Genomic DNA, 17,824 nt, shown 5'->3' with positions numbered 1-17,824 from the left:
TTTGGTCTTTGCACCTCTCACACTTTCTGCCAGTAAAGAACCTGCCCAAGTCTGTACATAGAGGGTTTTATCACTGCAGTTCTGGAAGCTGCAAGTGAGGGTTGGATGGTACCAGTTTTTCACCCTGCTAGTCATAGCCAGAAGGTCTGAGCAGGGAAGTGTTTGCTCCCTGACAATGCAAGCCCACCCTGAGCCATCAGACATCGGTATGGACAGCAGCTGCCAACACATCAGCAACCAAACCAAAGAGAAATTCCTTGGTTTTAGCAGGCCAGCAGCTGTTGGTTCTTATCTGCGCATATGGGTCCCTGATCCCATACAGAAACTGCGTACATTACTGCAGAGCTACTAATGCCACTCACTGTCTCCATTAGGGTTTAAATTTGGCTCTTGCAGGCTGTAGGTGTTTTCTAGGACCTGTGTTATACAACGCAGATGTTCTATGGATGCTTCTGAACTAATGATTGTTCCACTGGCTGTTATTTTGGGAGACTGAATTCAAGAACACAGACGATTTCCTCAAGTCTTATGTTGCTTGCGAATCTGGAGGTAGTTACGATCAGCACGTCCCCTACCTGCTGTAAACACTAAAAATGCATACCCAAGAAGGTATTCAAGTAAACTCTTCCGTATCCAAGTCAGCTGTTAACAAACTGTAAAATCACTGAAACATTAGAAGACTGATAAAAGCAAATTATCACTGACATAGATAAGAACTTTTGTCTTCCTGAACTACTTTGCTCAGGTCAACAGAACTCTAGACGTACACTGATGTTGAACTGACACTGTGCTTTTGAAAAAAAAATCAGGGAGTTTTGCCGCGTTTTTTGATTGTTCCCACTCCTGATTGGGATTCCGGGGTTGAAACAAGCTCTCTAGGAAAGAGGTTTTCTACCATAACGTAACAAATCCCTCCCTGACTAGCAGCATTTCCAGAATGCCTTATTTAACTGAGCTGCTGCACAGGATGCCACTGGACCATGCCCTGTATCCAGTCGTACCACACCCTGCATTTGTCATTACAATTCATCTGCTCCCATGCAAACCCACAGGCACAGCCAGCTTTGTTTAAACAGCCTTGGCAGGAGTTAGGTAATGCAGCATCCCAGACAAAGCTTGTAGTTCAGAGTCACGTTGACAGATGTCAAGGACTACTGAGTTTTATCATCTTACCAAGCATAACAATAAAGTCAGTGAAGCACAGAGGTCCACCAACAGCTTCTTCCTTTTTAACTAGCACAGAAAATGCATGCTGTAAGACAGCCATCTCTCTATGATAAGAAAACAAAGCACCGAGATACTTTTGAAGATATCATATCCTATTTGACTTCTTAAACAGCATTTGTCAATGTGGCATCTGAGTGCCACTCTACAGCATATTAAGCTTCGTAGCCGTAGCTGTAATGGAAGACAATGCCTCTCTCATTCTCCCTTCATTCTCGCAGGTAAGAATAATGCATCAGCCCATTCAAACACCTGGTTTCAAAAGAATTACCAATTTCCTTTATGTACTGCTAGGTTTTCCTTTGAACATTCAGGTTTGGTCAGCAACTGTTGCATTAAGCTACAGCTGTGTTAAGCTATTGTATTCCCCTGTCAGAAAGACAATAGAGCATATGAGGCTCAGACTAGTTATTTCGTCTACTGTGTTCTGTAGCATAATATAAATTTTTGATAATAGCAGTAATACATATAATACACACGGCTGTAAAAATGTCAACCAACTTTTATGGCTTTCCTCTTCATATGAATATTCAGACATCCATTCGTCCCTAGATCCACTTCAATCCTGAAAAATAAAAGACAGAATAATTTAATTAAATTTCTTAGAGGTTCATTAATTTCTTAAATATTATCATACGCGTAAATAAAAAAGTAACTCCAGACATCTGTTCCATAGTAAAACAGAGGTCAGAAGAGCATTAACTTTACAAGCACTTTAAATAAAACTGGATAAATATGGCAAAAAGTATATTGGAGAAAGGCTTATGTTTCCTCTTAACTAATGATTTTAGTCAATGCTCTCAGTGTCTTTAATTTCTGAGTTGCTACTTGAGCACACTATATCCCACTGCTTTAATTACTCTTCAAGGCCCATAATATATCGGCACACTGCGTCTGCACAGGTAAACTTTCCAGTAGTTACTGAGTGCTGGTATTTCAAAATGTGTTTCCCAGAAATACCATGTGAGATCTGGACAATAAAGCATTAAAAGCAAAAATACATTTACTGGAGAGCTGTCAGTACTCCAGCCATGGGAAATAAATGTTCAAGACCATTATAAAATTTGAATACTTATTTCTCGCAAGGTTTCCTATAAATACATGATTATTTTAGTTATGTTTCCATGTGAATCTATAAAACAAAAATGTATACAGAGATTGAAATACTATATTATTCTTTTGGGAGGCTCCTTCAGGTTTAAGAAAATATACTAATCCAGTAGTCTAACTTTCTTAAGGCCTGGGGGCGGGGGGAATCTTCAGATGTCCAAAATTTAAATAATAGACAATGTGTCTTAAACCTCTTGCCAGAATATGCGCATGTATCTGGAAGCAAATGCTACTTACATATGTCTCTCTTAATAACGGAAATGGTGTGAAGTCAAGAATCTAAATCTGCTGTCAGTTATTATAAACAATCTGCTGTTATTTTTACATCATTCGAAATAAGGTCATCCTTCAAATCACAGTGGAGCATCACCTGCCCACTTTTAAACCACAACCCAGCATTTCATTACTGTTGTACATAGACAACATGACTAATGGGTTTCCAAACACTGCAAACTTTTACACTGAAAACAAGACAAGCAGCTCCCTTAAGCACTTAAAATTAGTAAACATTCCTATACTGTGCTACTATTACACTGATTAAACAGCATGCACTTTATTTTTAAGAAAATGTTAAGGTTAATAGGAAAAGTAAGTTCCAAATATGCACATGAATCAGAAAAGGTTGCACAATCACCACAAACACCTAACTAAATGTAACTTAAATGTAACTAAATGTAACCCTAAATGTAGGCTTAAAGCATGCTAAGTATTGTGGACCCTTTGCCCCATCTCCCATGAATCTTGTAGACTCTCCTTCCTTTCTATTGTTTAGTCTCCTTGGTATTATCTGGATTGTTTCAAAATTTCCATTTCACGTAGCAGATTTTCTTCATTTTTTTTAATTGCATACTTGAAGAACAATCTTTGAGTTTCTAGGTGTTTTCTCTGTGATAATGCCCAAAAATGGGACAAAGTGGACCTGGTTTTTCATACCCTGGATGTGGTTATCTAACCTGAGCTGGAAATGACCTAGTCATCAAGTTCTTTAAAATTAAATGTAATGTATTCAAAAGCTTCATGGGGTCTCTGTCAGAGGAAGACAGTTTTAGTTGTAATTGTTTCCAGTTCTCCAGGTTTTCTCATCATTATTCCTGCCTACAGGCATACAGACACACACGCTCCTACAACACAACTTAGCTTCAAGTTACACGGGAACGCTGGAGCCCTATTATGTTACTGTGGCTATGGTGACAGAGCAAACACGGGTACAGGTTTCAAAACTGCTAACGCGCTGCTATCCAACTAGCCATAGCCACAGATGGTTTTGCTTTATTAAACCATGCACAACAGCTCTCCCCATGAAAAAACTATTTCATTAGCAATGACAAATAATTGGGTTTGCTTATTAATTCTCTTCAGGCCTGCACAATCTATCAAGCACTGAACTGCCCACATCCTTGCATCACTGGAGTGATCTCCACGGAGAACCTTTTGCTTGTCCTCTTCTTTGCCAAGCACAAGCTGGGAACACCACAATGTGTGGTGTTCTGGCAATGCCGCTGTCGCACAATGCTGCTCTACCATGATACACCCCAGGTTGAGGGTAGGACAGGAGTTATCCCCAGCACTGATCACCAGGGTGACCAAGAGCATTGAGTTTGGCAGCTAATGCACACTTGCCACACATGCCACCCATACAGGCCACAGGCCTTTCCACTGCAACCATTTTAGGTCGGTTTTGGGGAGATGACGACAAGCAAACCATTCATCTGAAAAACTACAATTAACTAGTAACTCCACAAATCTGTTGCCTGATTTTCAGAGGAGCTGAAAAGCTTTGGCTTCAGATGAAATGACTTTGAAATGAATATGAAAAATAAGACTTGATGTAGTTCTTACAGATCTAGAGCGTCCATTATGACACCTGTTGCCACTGTGAAACCTGTTCTGGACTTTGGTTTTCAGCAGCTTACTGTGAAATCTCAGTTTCTACTATCAGAAGTATGAAAACAGACATGAAAACCCAAATAAAAGCGTCTTCTATTTGTACCATCATTGTTTTTTATACCCAAAGAAAATCTGTCAGAGATAACTGCACAATATTCCTATTTCAAAACTATTATGTCAAAAGGGCTCTGTAAGTAATCACAGAGCAAAGCACCTAAGAAACTACCAGTTTCAACCAAAACAAAGAAATTTAAGTAGCAAACAAAAAATTACATCCAATTCCAGTCAAAGGCTAACCATTGCCTTAACATCATGTTTTCAGACGCCAGGACATTATAAAGCTCACAAATGCCACCAAACATTAGATTCTTCTTCCTACAGCAAGAGAAAACCAGAAATTACAACACATAGTCCATTCTGAAAATTTGTCTTGATCAGAATAAAGCTCTAGTACTCCCACCCTCCAGCAGAACCGAGCAGAAATCACGGGCCAGAGTAAGGAACATGAGAAGGGGTTCAGGGCAATCATGCTGAGTATATTTCTAGACAAACAGGCCACTAAGTGTGTAGAGGTGCCCTTGCCTCTATAAATAGAACATTTTAACATATAAACCCACATTAATTCATTAGAAAACAAGTTCATATCACTTTCAAATCTCTTGTACATACTGTTAACTTAAGTAAATTCCCATCAATACAGTTACAAGTTATTCCTTGTGCTATTTACCCCCTTTTCTAATTCAGATAGATATGGGAACATACATTTGGAAAAGACAAACTCATTCACAAACTTAAAGTCATTTGCTGAATGAGGATTTATTAACTTTTCCCTCTACAAAGCAAACTCCATACTCGTGCATACTACTGTGTTTCTTAATCCCCTTCTTACATCATTTATGTTACTTTTAAAAGAGTGCACTTTCCTCTTTAAAGCCCGTATATCTGCACTCAAGACTTCTGCAATCCTTTTCAAAGGCTCCAAGTCACACCACGCACCCAAAGATGGAGTGCAACAGCTCCCAGACTCATGAAGGCCGCCCAGAACATCAGGTAGTGCAGGATCACTGAGAGCATGGTTTCAGCAGCATTCACATGAAGGGACACAGGTTAGCTTCAACCCGGTGTTGAGGATGGCTACTGTTACATTAATAGTAGCAACATATTGCTCTTTTTTCCTCTGCTTCTGATTCTCGCAGGGAAATTCATGAACCCCATAAAGCAGACATTCTGAAGATAAAATACCTGTTAACCATGAGCCACAGATTTCTAACAGTCTTGGACATTTAAAACCAGTAAGAGACGGGAAAGGCTGAAATTCAGTGCAGCGTTACACTCAATAAGCATACCAAAAAAATCTGCCTAAACTGCACTTCGAGTGCCGACCTTTCTTGCCTTGTGTCTGTCCCCCAGAATCTTTGTAAACTGAGTTCTGTACCACGGTAGCTGAACTAGCCCAACCACTTTGCCACAAAGTTATCTGTAAAAATTTAAAAACATTTTGAATTCCGTCAATAAGCCACTGTCCCAACAGCAACCATCACAAGGTGCAAGAGGAACCAGGTTATATAGCTTAAAACACAGTCAGTTTAGCTTACACGTAACTGCTGTGTATTTTATAAACCTCACAACCAAAAGAGCACTTGCTATGCTTTCTGTGACTAAACAACTGCAATCACAAAGTTTATTCTGTCCTCGGCTAAGGTTTTTGCTAGCCTTTGATTGTGATCTCTGTTCAAACAAGGCAAGTGAAGCTGCTTTAAGAAGCCAGTGCCCCCCCCGCCAACATCTCTGTTGCTCTGACATAGTGTCATAACAAAAATATCTTAAGCTGCTCAAAATATTTCTGAAAATTAACTTAATGCTTCAACTTCTGGTTTTCACTGGTATTTTAATAAAAGAGAAGCAGGAGGCAGAGAGTAGGATGCTTGTTGCTAGGCAATACCTAGCTCTCCTGAACTCCTACAGACTGAAATATTTATCCAGACTCCCACGAAGAATGACATCTAGCATAGAAAAAGAAGCAACGCACATGCTTACTGAAGTACATCATGATTGAAGGTAAGAAGCAGCAGCTGTGCCACCAGTTCGGTCCCTGGGGTATCTAAGCTGAGGCAGCTGCAGTCTGGGATAGGTGGGTGATGCAGCTCTTCCTGAATTATTTTATCTGAGCCTTATGGGTGATGTTTCCAACACTTTTACACCAAACCAGAACTCTTTCAATGCCACTGGGTTCTACACAGCGCAAGAAAATGCATCCTTCACTCACCTGACTGTATAGCTGTGTCGTTTTTCTGTTGGTTGTGTGTCCATCCCCTGCCTCCCCTCCCCACCCCCCTCATTATACTCTGATAAGAGGTTTCCATAGAAAGAAGTCTGCAACTGGCCAGATGTGGATTAACAATTCATTAACCAAACATACAACTTTCGCACCATTCTTCCCCTCACCCCCTCCTCCCTTTAAAAGGTTTATTCAATGATTAAACTTTCAAGGAGCGCTTATAGTCTTTCAGTGGAGGCTTAGAGGAATAAACATTATTCTTTACAGAGTCTTTTATTTGACATTCATGAATTATGTTGAATTGAACAGCTTCAAGGTTAAGTCCCAGACCTTCTGGGACTTAAAGATGAATTCCAAGAACTTATTCTTCTCCCTAGAGCTTAAGGGTCTGGCTTGACAAAAATAATTATATATAAATAGGTTCCATTTCATAATTTCAGAGGATTATTACTCTGGGAAAGATGATGTCTGCCAGCAATATTTAAAAAACCTTGCAACTGTATCAGTGTACACAAATAAAATTAGAAAGTGTGTATGCACACTGTTATATTGTAAAGGTAAAAGAGGACTTAGTTAAAATCTAGAGAAGTAATGGAGTCTTCAGATGCCTAGATTTAGGTAATAATCAGCGGTCAATTCAGAAGAGTGCGTTAAATTGCAGGGAGCAGAGAAAAATCCTTTTAGAATTTTTATTCTGAAAGTAGTTATCTTTGACACTCTCAATTGTTTGAATGGATAGCTCTGAAACCTTGACACTCCCTTCACGACTATCTTAAATAGAATGACATTGCTTTTTGTCAAATCTAAATAAAAGCAAATTTTCATAAACACAGTCACTCATCACTTTGGACAGCTTCTCTGACACAAGGAAGTGCTCCTATTACAGTGCACACACTCAGCTCAAGGTCTCTTAGTTCACCACCTTACCCTTGCACAGAGTTCAAACTCCACACTAGAGTTAAAATTTTATTTACAAGTCTGTGGACAAAGCCAAAGGACTTAACGGGCCTTTTTTTGCATGTAGAACAATTACTTTATACATATGCATTTATATACATGCATATATACACATGTATGTGAATGTAAAAATATGGACACATACAGCCACAAGACTCCCAGTGAATTGATTAAACATTTTTTTGTAAATAATTGTCTTAAAGAATCTGCCAAAAGCATACTTTCTAATATACCATCAAAACAACACAGAATTTTCAGCCAAGCTGTGAAATGTAACTATGTTTCTGAATCCATAAAGAACTGAACTTAAAAAAAAAAGTTATCTTCCCCCTTATCTTCAGGGGTTTTTTACCCTTATTTTCAGACTTCCTTCATCAAAATAGCTCATATTACTCTCCAGATAATGACTATCCAAGATTTCTACTCATAAGGGCTTATGAGCAGCTGAAAGGAATTATGAAACAGTAATACATAAAAACTAGTTATTCCTAATTTCAGGTAGCAATCATGTGTGTTGTATTTCTACAGTTTGCACTTCAGATAAACAACAAATATGATTAAGTGTACTAACAAAGAAGTCAAATCGTGAAATCCAAAAGGAAGACAGGGTAAGAGGGTATCATCACAGTAAGGGTAAGAGGCTTCAAGTAGGGTAAGAGGGTATCATCACAGTGGGGAAAGGGATAAAGACCAACCTCCCCAGCAGACCTTTCATTACGAGACTAGACTGACATTAGAGGTTTCACAGAAGATTACTTTAGCGTGCAGGTTTCATATTTTTATTTTGCCCTGCCAGCAAGGATTAGCATTACCAAACGCTATCGCCCACTCCCCCTCTTCTGGTTTAATACCTTTACTCAAACTGGGTTTATGCTCAGTCCAGAATCCAGCCAGCTCTAGTTCAGCACAGGCAACACTCTTGTCTCAAAGTTGCAAGATAATCTTGATTTGCATTCTAACCCATTTGAAAACAAAACAGGGATTTTCTTTATTTCCTGGTAAGAGGCTTGCTGAATCCCAGAGACCATGAGAAAAACAAACAATCCTTGCACTTGTAAGCAAGTTATAAATGAAGTAGCCAGAGCTTAAGGACAAGGTCACCAGTTTCCTTAGGACATTCAGTGGTTTCTGTGTGCATCTGACAGTTCTTGTGGTGACAGCAACCTTGCAACTGACTACCTGATCTAAGCAGGGGTGGCTGAACACCTAAGGCCCCACAACACAAATCGAAAAGAACAAGCACAACTTCACTGCAGACTTGTGCCAAAATCTGCTCAGCCAACCCAGCTGTAGCAAGCATCCCATGATTTGGTAACACAGCACAGGTACCAGAGATTAAGCCTGCAAAAAAGTCTGAAACACATGAACGTCTGAAACAGATTAATTCTGTCTCAGATAGCAACCACCCTTATGAGGCTCAAAACTTTGTACAGAGTCTCCTCATAGTTGCCTTCAGAGGGAACAGCAGAACAATGGAAAAAATCAGAGTAGGAAGAAAAAAAATGTAACACTGTTTATATGTAGTAGCTTATATAACGCCTGGCATGTCTTCTCCTTTTACGCTGTGCAAGTTGTAAATAAGTTAGAAAACTGCACTAACCATCATCCCACTGTGGGCAAAATACCATGCGGTCTTCCCCTCACCACAGTGTCAAGTGCGGAAAACCACTTACAGAACAAGCAAAAACAGTAAGCTATGCCCATTAAGCCTCTTTTAAAAGAAGTAACAAAATCGTTCCCACAAGCACCAAAGAAACCCAAATAGGCTGTAAGTTTATATATTGCCAGAAGGTGGTTGTAAAATGGGTGTTGATGCCACTGCAGCTGCCACAGGCAGCAAAAGCCAACGCCTCATTTCACCCTGCCCCAGTCTGTAGATAGTCACCTCCTCAGAAATGCTCACAGAGCTATGTGTGCAAGTCCCACCTCACCGCATCAGTCAGTGCAAGGTAAGTCAGCAAAAACCCATCAATTCTGCTCCTCCAAAACAGAGGTGGCAATAAGCATGAGGCAGCATAGACCTCTCTAGCTAGCATAGCCACAGCAGCTAAGAGAGGACAGGCTTCCACAATTTACCCCAAAGTTGCAGAAAACGAACAAAGAAAACGAAGCAAAGACTGTTCCAAGCTGTGATACATACCAAAGAAACAAAACGATCCTCATTTCCAGGCTCAAAGTTATGCTTCCAAGAAAAAAAGAAAGTGAACAGCTGAACACACTCTGCTCTACATAGTGGGTAGTCCCATTCAGCTCCTACTCCTGCCTTAGCTCAGCCCCTTCTTTTGCTTTCCTTTAGAAATACACCAATAAAATGCTTTTTCAAGAAAACAGCATGACATCTATGTATGTATAGGTGTGGATACACATGAAGGCTCTAAACTGGGGGCACTATGTGACAGCACTGATGCTATTAACCAGTTTAGGGAGTCTATTCAGCTGGCATCCTACAAAAGTGCCTGATGAGTGTCTATTTTAATGGGAAGGCACACTCTCTAAAATCGATGACCACTGACCACAAGTGTTTCCATTAATAATTTTTAATCTCTTTTCTTCTAGTCTGCCATTTCTTGAAAGTGCAGACTAGCATTATTACTAATAATTATCCCTCAGCATATTGTAGGTAAGAAGCTCAGAAAAGAGAGGTATCCCACATCTAAGTATACAATGTTCGCATCAGGCATTGACCAACTCAAAACAGCTTCACTACCAGATTCAGTATCTACAAATCTTATAATAATAGTTTGAAATCCAGAGAAAGTCACTGAAGCAATACTTGTGCCCTTGATGGTTTTGGGAGGAGCAAGGAGAGTAAACTTGAAGCCAGTACTGTAACTGGAGAATTTCCAGAGGAAACTATCCATCCCGGTATTTCAAACTTCCTAACACAATGTAAAGCTCAGTACAAGCCATGATTAACCTTCGGAAAAGATGCATGTGTTCGGAGATTTACCTGATACACACCTGGTCATATATCCACCAGCCTCCCTAGCCCTTCTCGTTTTCCTTCTTGTTCTAATAGCCTTTGTATTTTTGACAGGAGACACAGTTGTTCTGGTTATTTTCCCCATCTGGGAGTTCTCCTATCACTTAGACGTTTTCAGGGAGGCAGCGAGGCATTAGGGAGTAATTCAATGTACTATTTTATTTTGTATTCCAGGGGGGAATTAATCTGTAAACTTGACTACATATAAAGTGCAAAAACCAGAAGCAGCCTGATTTCCAAAGGTAATTTGTACTTCCCAGTGTCCTACTGAGATCACTGCAGCAGCCTGCAGGACTCACCATCTGCATGCAATAAGCCAGTGCCATTTCACTCTGCAGACCAACGTGGACAACCAACCTCCTTAACCACAGCCCAGCAATTATTCGCATTCACAGCCCAGAAACTATAACCTCAAAAATAACTTCAGCGGATGAAGTTCTTGCCAGTTGGCGGGTTCCTCTCACCTACCTACTGACACCTACACCTGTGCTAGCTGCCCTTCGTGGCTCTGCAGTTAAAGTAGAGAATGAGGCAGTGCAAGGCCCTGAGTCACTGTCATTGCAGTCAGGCCAACAACTGACCAGAAGTTATTTTAAATAAAAGGGTACTTAGATGTCGAGTGAGGAGTACTACAAGTCTTAAGAGCTTTGGTTTTTTAAACAAGTCTTGGGTTCCTTTGTTCTCCCGATCAAAACCTCCAATTTTTAAAAGTTATTATTTCCAATGGAGCCAGGCAGACTTGGAAAGGCATCCCATTTTTAAAAGAGCTTGAGACAAAAACAAAAAGTAACTTGAGATGGTGAAATACTACTATCAAGTAGGAATTGGCAATACTGCCCATGCTAAGCTTCCCACATACCATGGTGACACATAGAAGTTAACACAGATACACTGCTCACCAGTTAGATGGTCACCACCATTAAAAACGTATTACAAAAAAGAGCAAATAAGGATGGCAAGCAAGTCGCATTGCTTGGTTTATTAAAAACAGAGAGGAAAGCACTCTAAAAAAAATAACTCTGTAGTACATGGAGGAAAATATAGTTTTGAAGACTGAAGATTTTAACCCTGGAGCTTGGACAGCCAGGCTAGTCCCATACTATGTGTCACCCCAGTGAAACCAATCAATCCCAAATTTACGCTCCTGCCATTCCCATTACAAGCTAGCCAAGCGAACTCATTGTATTATCTTTCAGAGAAGAGGGTGCAACAAACACATTATTAAACAGCACTATTAAATAATTTAATAACAATGATAAGAATACCGCCAAGGTGAATTTTTTTTTTAATATTCCAGGTGTAACAAAAAAAAGCAATAATGTGACAATACGGATGCTGTTTTGACTAAAGCATGTCTCTGACTAGGCTCAAAGACCTCTACTTAATACACCCAAAACTAACCGCCACGATCCATAACCCCAACAAACCATTCTGACGCAGAGTAACATGAATGACATGAACAACTACACTCACCACTTCCCTGAGGATCAAGTTCAGCAACCCCTCAACAATCATAGCTTTTTTTTTTTCTATCAATTTCCTTTGATTACTTTTTAGATTTGCAGGTAAACCTGACATAGTACATGACTTAAACTGCTAAACAAAGCAGTTAAACAAACTGGCAGTAGGAGAAATGTGTTAGCTGAAGATGCACCTGGGGCTATACCCATCTTCAGTTTAGTGCCAGGAATACACCTACGTGGTGTTTTGAAATTATGAGGAAGCCCCTAAATTATATTAACTATTGAAAATATTCCTGTAATTTGATTAAGAGATAGCAAATACAGCATTTGCTCTTACAATTATACTGCTTTCAAGTGGTTGCTAGTTATCTACTATCAGTGTAAGAGTTCCCCCAGCTCTTCCTTCCAAATCCTTTCGGTTACACCAGTCCTTATTTCGACATTGCCCATCACAGAAATGCTGCGGCTGCCCAGACTCAAGTGTCTGCACTTAAGTGTCCTTCCATCTCTCTCAAGTTCATGAACCCTGCAGCCACCCTTGAGACACAGCCTCCACCAGACTCTGCTCCCACTGACACCTGACCCAGGCAGGGATATGCTCCCCTCTGGATCTCCCTTTCTGCCTTCATCACTGCCGGGGCAAGTACTTCTGTTAGGTAAGTCAGCACTGCAAGGCAGCAAACCCTCCAACTCAAGCGTGGTTGTCCCCTGAGCACACCCAGGCATTGGTGCCTCAACCAGCACCTACAGCCACAGACTTCAGGGATATGGAGCTGTTAACTAGACCACCCTGTTCTCACCCCAGGGAGTGAGCAGTCTCATGCCTCACTGGCTTATATTCGGTGATTTCAAAATATTTCAAAATTATAATCTGAAACAAGGCGATTAAGAGTTTGTGAACCCAACACTCCTCTGTGACTTGTCCCACCTACCTTCATCACTCCTCTTATCACAGCTCTTGCTTCATCCTCTTCTTTGAGCTTCTTACTTTAGTAGACCACTCATCGACCAGCACTATTAACAACCCTCTCAGTTTCACTGAGACTGGCTTTATTCCCATTCACAAGGCAAATTCTGAATCCATCCTGCTGTTTAATCCACCACTAACTATGCAAGATATCAAGGTTGGGATTTTTTTTGTACAACAGATAATATCTTCTTTTATATACTAAGTTGTGCTCCTGATTATTCACTAGATACAAATATTCACATGATTCTGTGATCCTCTGCTCTCCATATTTTGAGCTTTCAATATACCAAATTCACTGCTACCAGTACAGGTGGCTGGTGCTGTCACCAAGGCAGAACCTGTCTCGCAGGATGCTTTCCTGTTGAAAAGCAAATATAAAAGCATCACTACAGGAGCAAACTTCAGCTAATATCAAAATACTGACAGTGGTCCAGAGGCGAAAAGGAAATATCGCTGTATGTTGCAGTATTAAGACGTTCTGAGAACAGCTTTATTAAAAGCAGAGACAGACGCAATAGTCTTTGTAATAAACATGAGGAACACTGCAAAAAGTAACACTCCCACACAAGGCAAATGTCATTATCCTAATGATAACCCCTACAGAGCTGCATCCTGTTATCACAGTTAAGATTCTGCTAAAATGCCCATTACAAATACCTATTTTTAATTATCTGTGATTCAGTCTTATAATATGAAGCAGGTTATAACTTGCTGATTTTTATAATACAATGAATTAAGGATTAGAAAACAAAACAAATGCTAGTCTCCTGGGGGGTAGAAGGAAATCAAATCAATTTTAATATACACAGGAAAAAGTAACTTAAGTCAATAAAAATCATAAATTTTGTTTGCAGAGACTAAGTTCTATAGATAATAAAAAGTAAACCACTGAAAATAAAACTCTCAGAAGAGAACATTTACAGTTAAAAAAACCTCACAAAAATCAGTGTTACAGCCTGGAAGTTAACACTGGAGAAAATATGGAAGTCAAAACAACATCTGTATATTGAATCAGGCTCTCCCAGATCCTCCAAGGGTTAGTTTCAGAAACTGCATGTGGAGACGTATGCACAAACCCACACAGGGAATACATCTCACAGGGTTAAAATCTGAACTGCTCCCACCAGGAGCTATATTCAGCACAGTCCTATTACTACGCTCCCTGGCTCATTAGGTCTTGGTACCCAACTGAAGGCTTACAGCTGGGGAGGGCAAGCAGGGGAAAGCTTCTTGCATTTAAGGGCCATTTCACCAGCTGCATCACTTCTATTCTTAGTCCCGCTGATGTATTATGGTCAGATTATTTTGCTTTTCCAGCTGCATTTTCCAATCTAACACACAGAGGAAGCCTACTTTTCTCATCTCTTTTTCCCTTATCAACTGATCAAGTGACAATAAGGCAAGATCAGTCCAGTGACCCACCTGCCCGTCCACTTTCACATCCCGCTGCTCACAGCAGGCATGCTAAAATACAAGTGTCAGTCAGGAAATCTCAACAGGCCCCTAATCTTTAGGGTATCAAATATGGTAAGTCATCCTCCCATATGGAAAAATCTCACAGACTGGGGCCAGCGGTTTAAAAGGCTTTGACAGGCAGAGAAGGATTAGAATCCAGCACCATTTCAAAATGAGAAAGCGGCGAGGTCTGGCTTCTTAACAAGCAAATTCACTAAAAAGCCACAAGCTTAACTGGAAACATCTTAACCTGCAGTATACCATCAAATACAAGTACATTCTTTTAAACACATACTGAAAGAAGTAACGTTGCGGGTTTTTCCCGTGTTCTTAGCAGGGTTTGAAAAGAGCCCACAAGGAAACACTACATTGAATGAGCATGTTATCTAAATATAGAAGCACATGAGTACAAACATCCAGGGATGACATTCGTTAATATCATGTTATTATCCTTTAAATGCCTTCAAATTAGACAAACATCTCTAAGCTGTATCAGGGATACAAAAGTTTCACAGAGGCTTCTCAAGGAGTTTCCTGAAGACCAGCTTACCAGTGACAGCAACAGCAGGGCCAGCTGTGTCCTCTGAGCTTTTTCACACTATGTACCCAGCTTTCTCATACAAAGACCATTTCTGGTTCAGGAAAGCAGAGGAGAATAAACTCTTCAGATAGAAGATGGAGCAGACAATCATAACATGCCCTCCCCTCCTCTGGAGGAGGACAGTGAAGACAAGAAGTGGCCATATTGAGTTCCGTTATGGAGCAGTAGGTGGCAAGAAGGATGGAGCAACACAAACCTCCATACAGGGGATCATAAAAGTCTCTCACAGGCACTGGAAAACAAGACAGGGCCCTGTGCTGGAAGGCGGCTTGCTATGGACCTCAGCAGGATACCACTGCTATGCTGCCTCTCTGGGGCTCAGCTTCCTGCGAGAGTCATGCCTCACCTCCCCTTTCTTCTCCCAAGTTAGACCAAGACAAAGCACCTCCTCCATAAAACCGAGGGGCATTAATGCTAAATTGAACTAACACTAAGCTTCAAGCAAGCCATCAACATTAGCTTGAGCTTAAGCTATGACCACCCTGGAGGCAAGACCCTGCAAGACCATGGCATTTTCTGAGCTGTTCCCAAACTGAAAGAATTTAGCAAGATGGGGAAGCACAGCTAGGCAAGCATCTGTCCTCCCCCACTCCTGCTAAGGATGTGCCAGATCAGAGTTCTCATCAGCTGGCCCTCCCCTGCTTTCACAGTTTCATTTTCTCTGTTGCCACCTAAAGAGCCATCAATGGAAAATTCACACAAATTGTAAAAACTAGGATGGAGGAAACCTCAAGAGATGATCTAGTCTCTCCCTAGCAATTCACACCACTGTGATTACCTCAAAAATAATTATATCTTTACTATATCCATTATAGACAAGCTTCAAGAACAGAATGACTGGACCTGCAAAGAAAATCTGCCTGTAGCACCAAGATTCATCCTAATTCACTCTGAAGACAAAACATCTGCTTTAACTTACCACCAGGACACAAATAGAACAAATATAGTCAGTGTATGTGGGCTGGGAGTCTGCCAAGAGCTCTGATATTTACTTCAATTGTTTCAATAGGCATCTATAAAGTAAACATTTTTCAATGGAAAATTAGGATTAAAACCCCCACAAAAGATGACTAATTCTAACAAATTCTATGCCTTTTAAGGATGTTTTGCAGATCAAATATCACAGATGATGTCTGCAAAATGTTTAAAAGATTAAAAACAATATAAATTTACACAAAGTTTTAGCTGTCAAGAGTAAGAGTGAATGTAAAAAAATATATTTTCATTCCTCACTATTAAATAACACAACAGCCTTTCAAACACAGAAAAACTAATACGAGTCCTCCAATTTCTCAAAAACTTTTTTTTTTTAAACAAGCATTATGATCTGTGCCCCTCAAAATCTACAAGAGGAGTGAAAAAAGGTGGTTCCTTCACGCAGAAGTCCATGTTCTCCTGGATAAATCTATTCTCTGGAAAAGACAAGCAAAAGGCTGTTGCTAACTCTAGCCTGTTTCTGGATACTGCTGAACTCTCTAGTACTGGCACATCTAGGTCATTACAAAGGTCCCTGGAGTTGATGATCTAATTGGTTGTGATCCCAAGTTAAATACAAAAGTGAGTACTTGGTTCATGTATTTTATTTTTTGTTTCAATGCTTCTCAACTCAAGGTATGTAAAGACTAAGTGCAGATCTGAACCACACCAAATGGTCTGTAAGTTAATAAAGGATAGTAATGAATGCACTCGAAATAACAGTATTCTCACCACTAAAAAAATGTGTTTAGTACAGCAAAAGGACACGTGGAAATGTAGACACCTTTGAGATAACTACACAGAGAAAGTGTTATTACTTCATATAGACACTTCTAAATACCTCTGATCTCTAGGGATTTGGTTACGTCCAATTAGTCACACTCAGAGAATCGCTGTAAATATCAGGATTTTTCTATTGCATACACAAACCCTTGCAAGCTACTGGTTTTTATATGTATATTAGAATTTGACCATGATATTAATATCATTTTAGCTCTAAGGATCCTGGTCATTATACATGTAAACTCTAAGCGGTAATAGTCAGACAGAATGCTTCACTCCCATAGCGTGTCACAGAGACACACTGTCTGAAAAAGATATTACTAAATCCATAACCATAAGCATTCATCTATATGGAGCAATTAGGTAACTTACAGTTATCTTCCCTTATACGCTACAGCCACAGAAGAAAGCAATACTGTTAAAAGCAGTCACAAACATCAATACACGCTTGTGAAAGACAAGGGCAGACTGACAGGATGGAAAGGAAATAGCAGGAAGGAAACCGTGAGAAAAAGACTCCAATGCCACTGAAAAGCAGAGAAGGGAAACTAATACATGTTTATTGCAACTCACCCTACGGCATTTGCATTTTTTTCTGCTTCTCAGAAATGGAGGAGCGTTAATGACAGCGAAGACCATCTAGCTTACTGCCACCTCAGAAGAAATCATCAAGTCCTAGAGCACAGAACTAGGGTTATGCACAGTATCTCTAAACACTAAATGACTCTGTAAAATGCAGCAAATGGAAAACTATCCCTTATATTTGTTTTGCTCTGTTCATTTCCCTTTGTAAGTCTAATTTTTTTATGAGATTCTTTTCAGAAAAATAGCAGATGAGTCCATCAACTGACTGCTGTTTTGTGACTATGCACTCCTGTTGACTTTAAAACAGGTGTATCTGTAAATTTCTGCCTGCTTGCTCACACTCCAGTGCCCTGGCTTTGCCATTTTTAGCAATTCCTTCCTGTGTGAACAAGCTCAAGCATCAGGTTTTTCTTTCACATGCCGACAGGAAGCCCTGCCACTGAAATCGCAAACGGTGCACCGGGGAGAGGGGCAAGGTAGTAGCACAAAGACAAATTTCTCATATTATTTTATATTTAAAGAGAAAGAGAAAAATAGGATAATCGATACATGG

General features: G+C 40.1%; 1 protein-coding gene across 1 annotated transcript in view; it reads right to left on the bottom strand.

Moving 5' to 3' along the window:
• Positions 1-1,789, bottom strand: part of KLF12 (Kruppel-like factor 12) — a gene marked incomplete at its 3' end in the record, with an annotated part of 117,263 nt that extends 115,474 nt beyond the window's left edge. Inside the window, exon 1 of the mRNA XM_010137054.1 lies at positions 1,726-1,789. Coding sequence (XP_010135356.1) covers positions 1,726-1,746 — 21 coding nt within the window. The remainder of the gene's footprint in view (positions 1-1,725) is intronic.
• Between the last annotated feature and the right edge of the window lie 16,035 nt (positions 1,790-17,824).

The sequence above is a fragment of the Buceros rhinoceros genome, unplaced genomic scaffold (assembly GCF_000710305.1).
Source record: "Buceros rhinoceros silvestris isolate BGI_N320 unplaced genomic scaffold, ASM71030v1 scaffold635, whole genome shotgun sequence".
Taxonomy (NCBI): domain Eukaryota; kingdom Metazoa; phylum Chordata; class Aves; order Bucerotiformes; family Bucerotidae; genus Buceros; species Buceros rhinoceros.
Note: the sequence above shows the minus strand (reverse complement) of the source record. Positions and strands in the feature narration are given on the sequence as shown.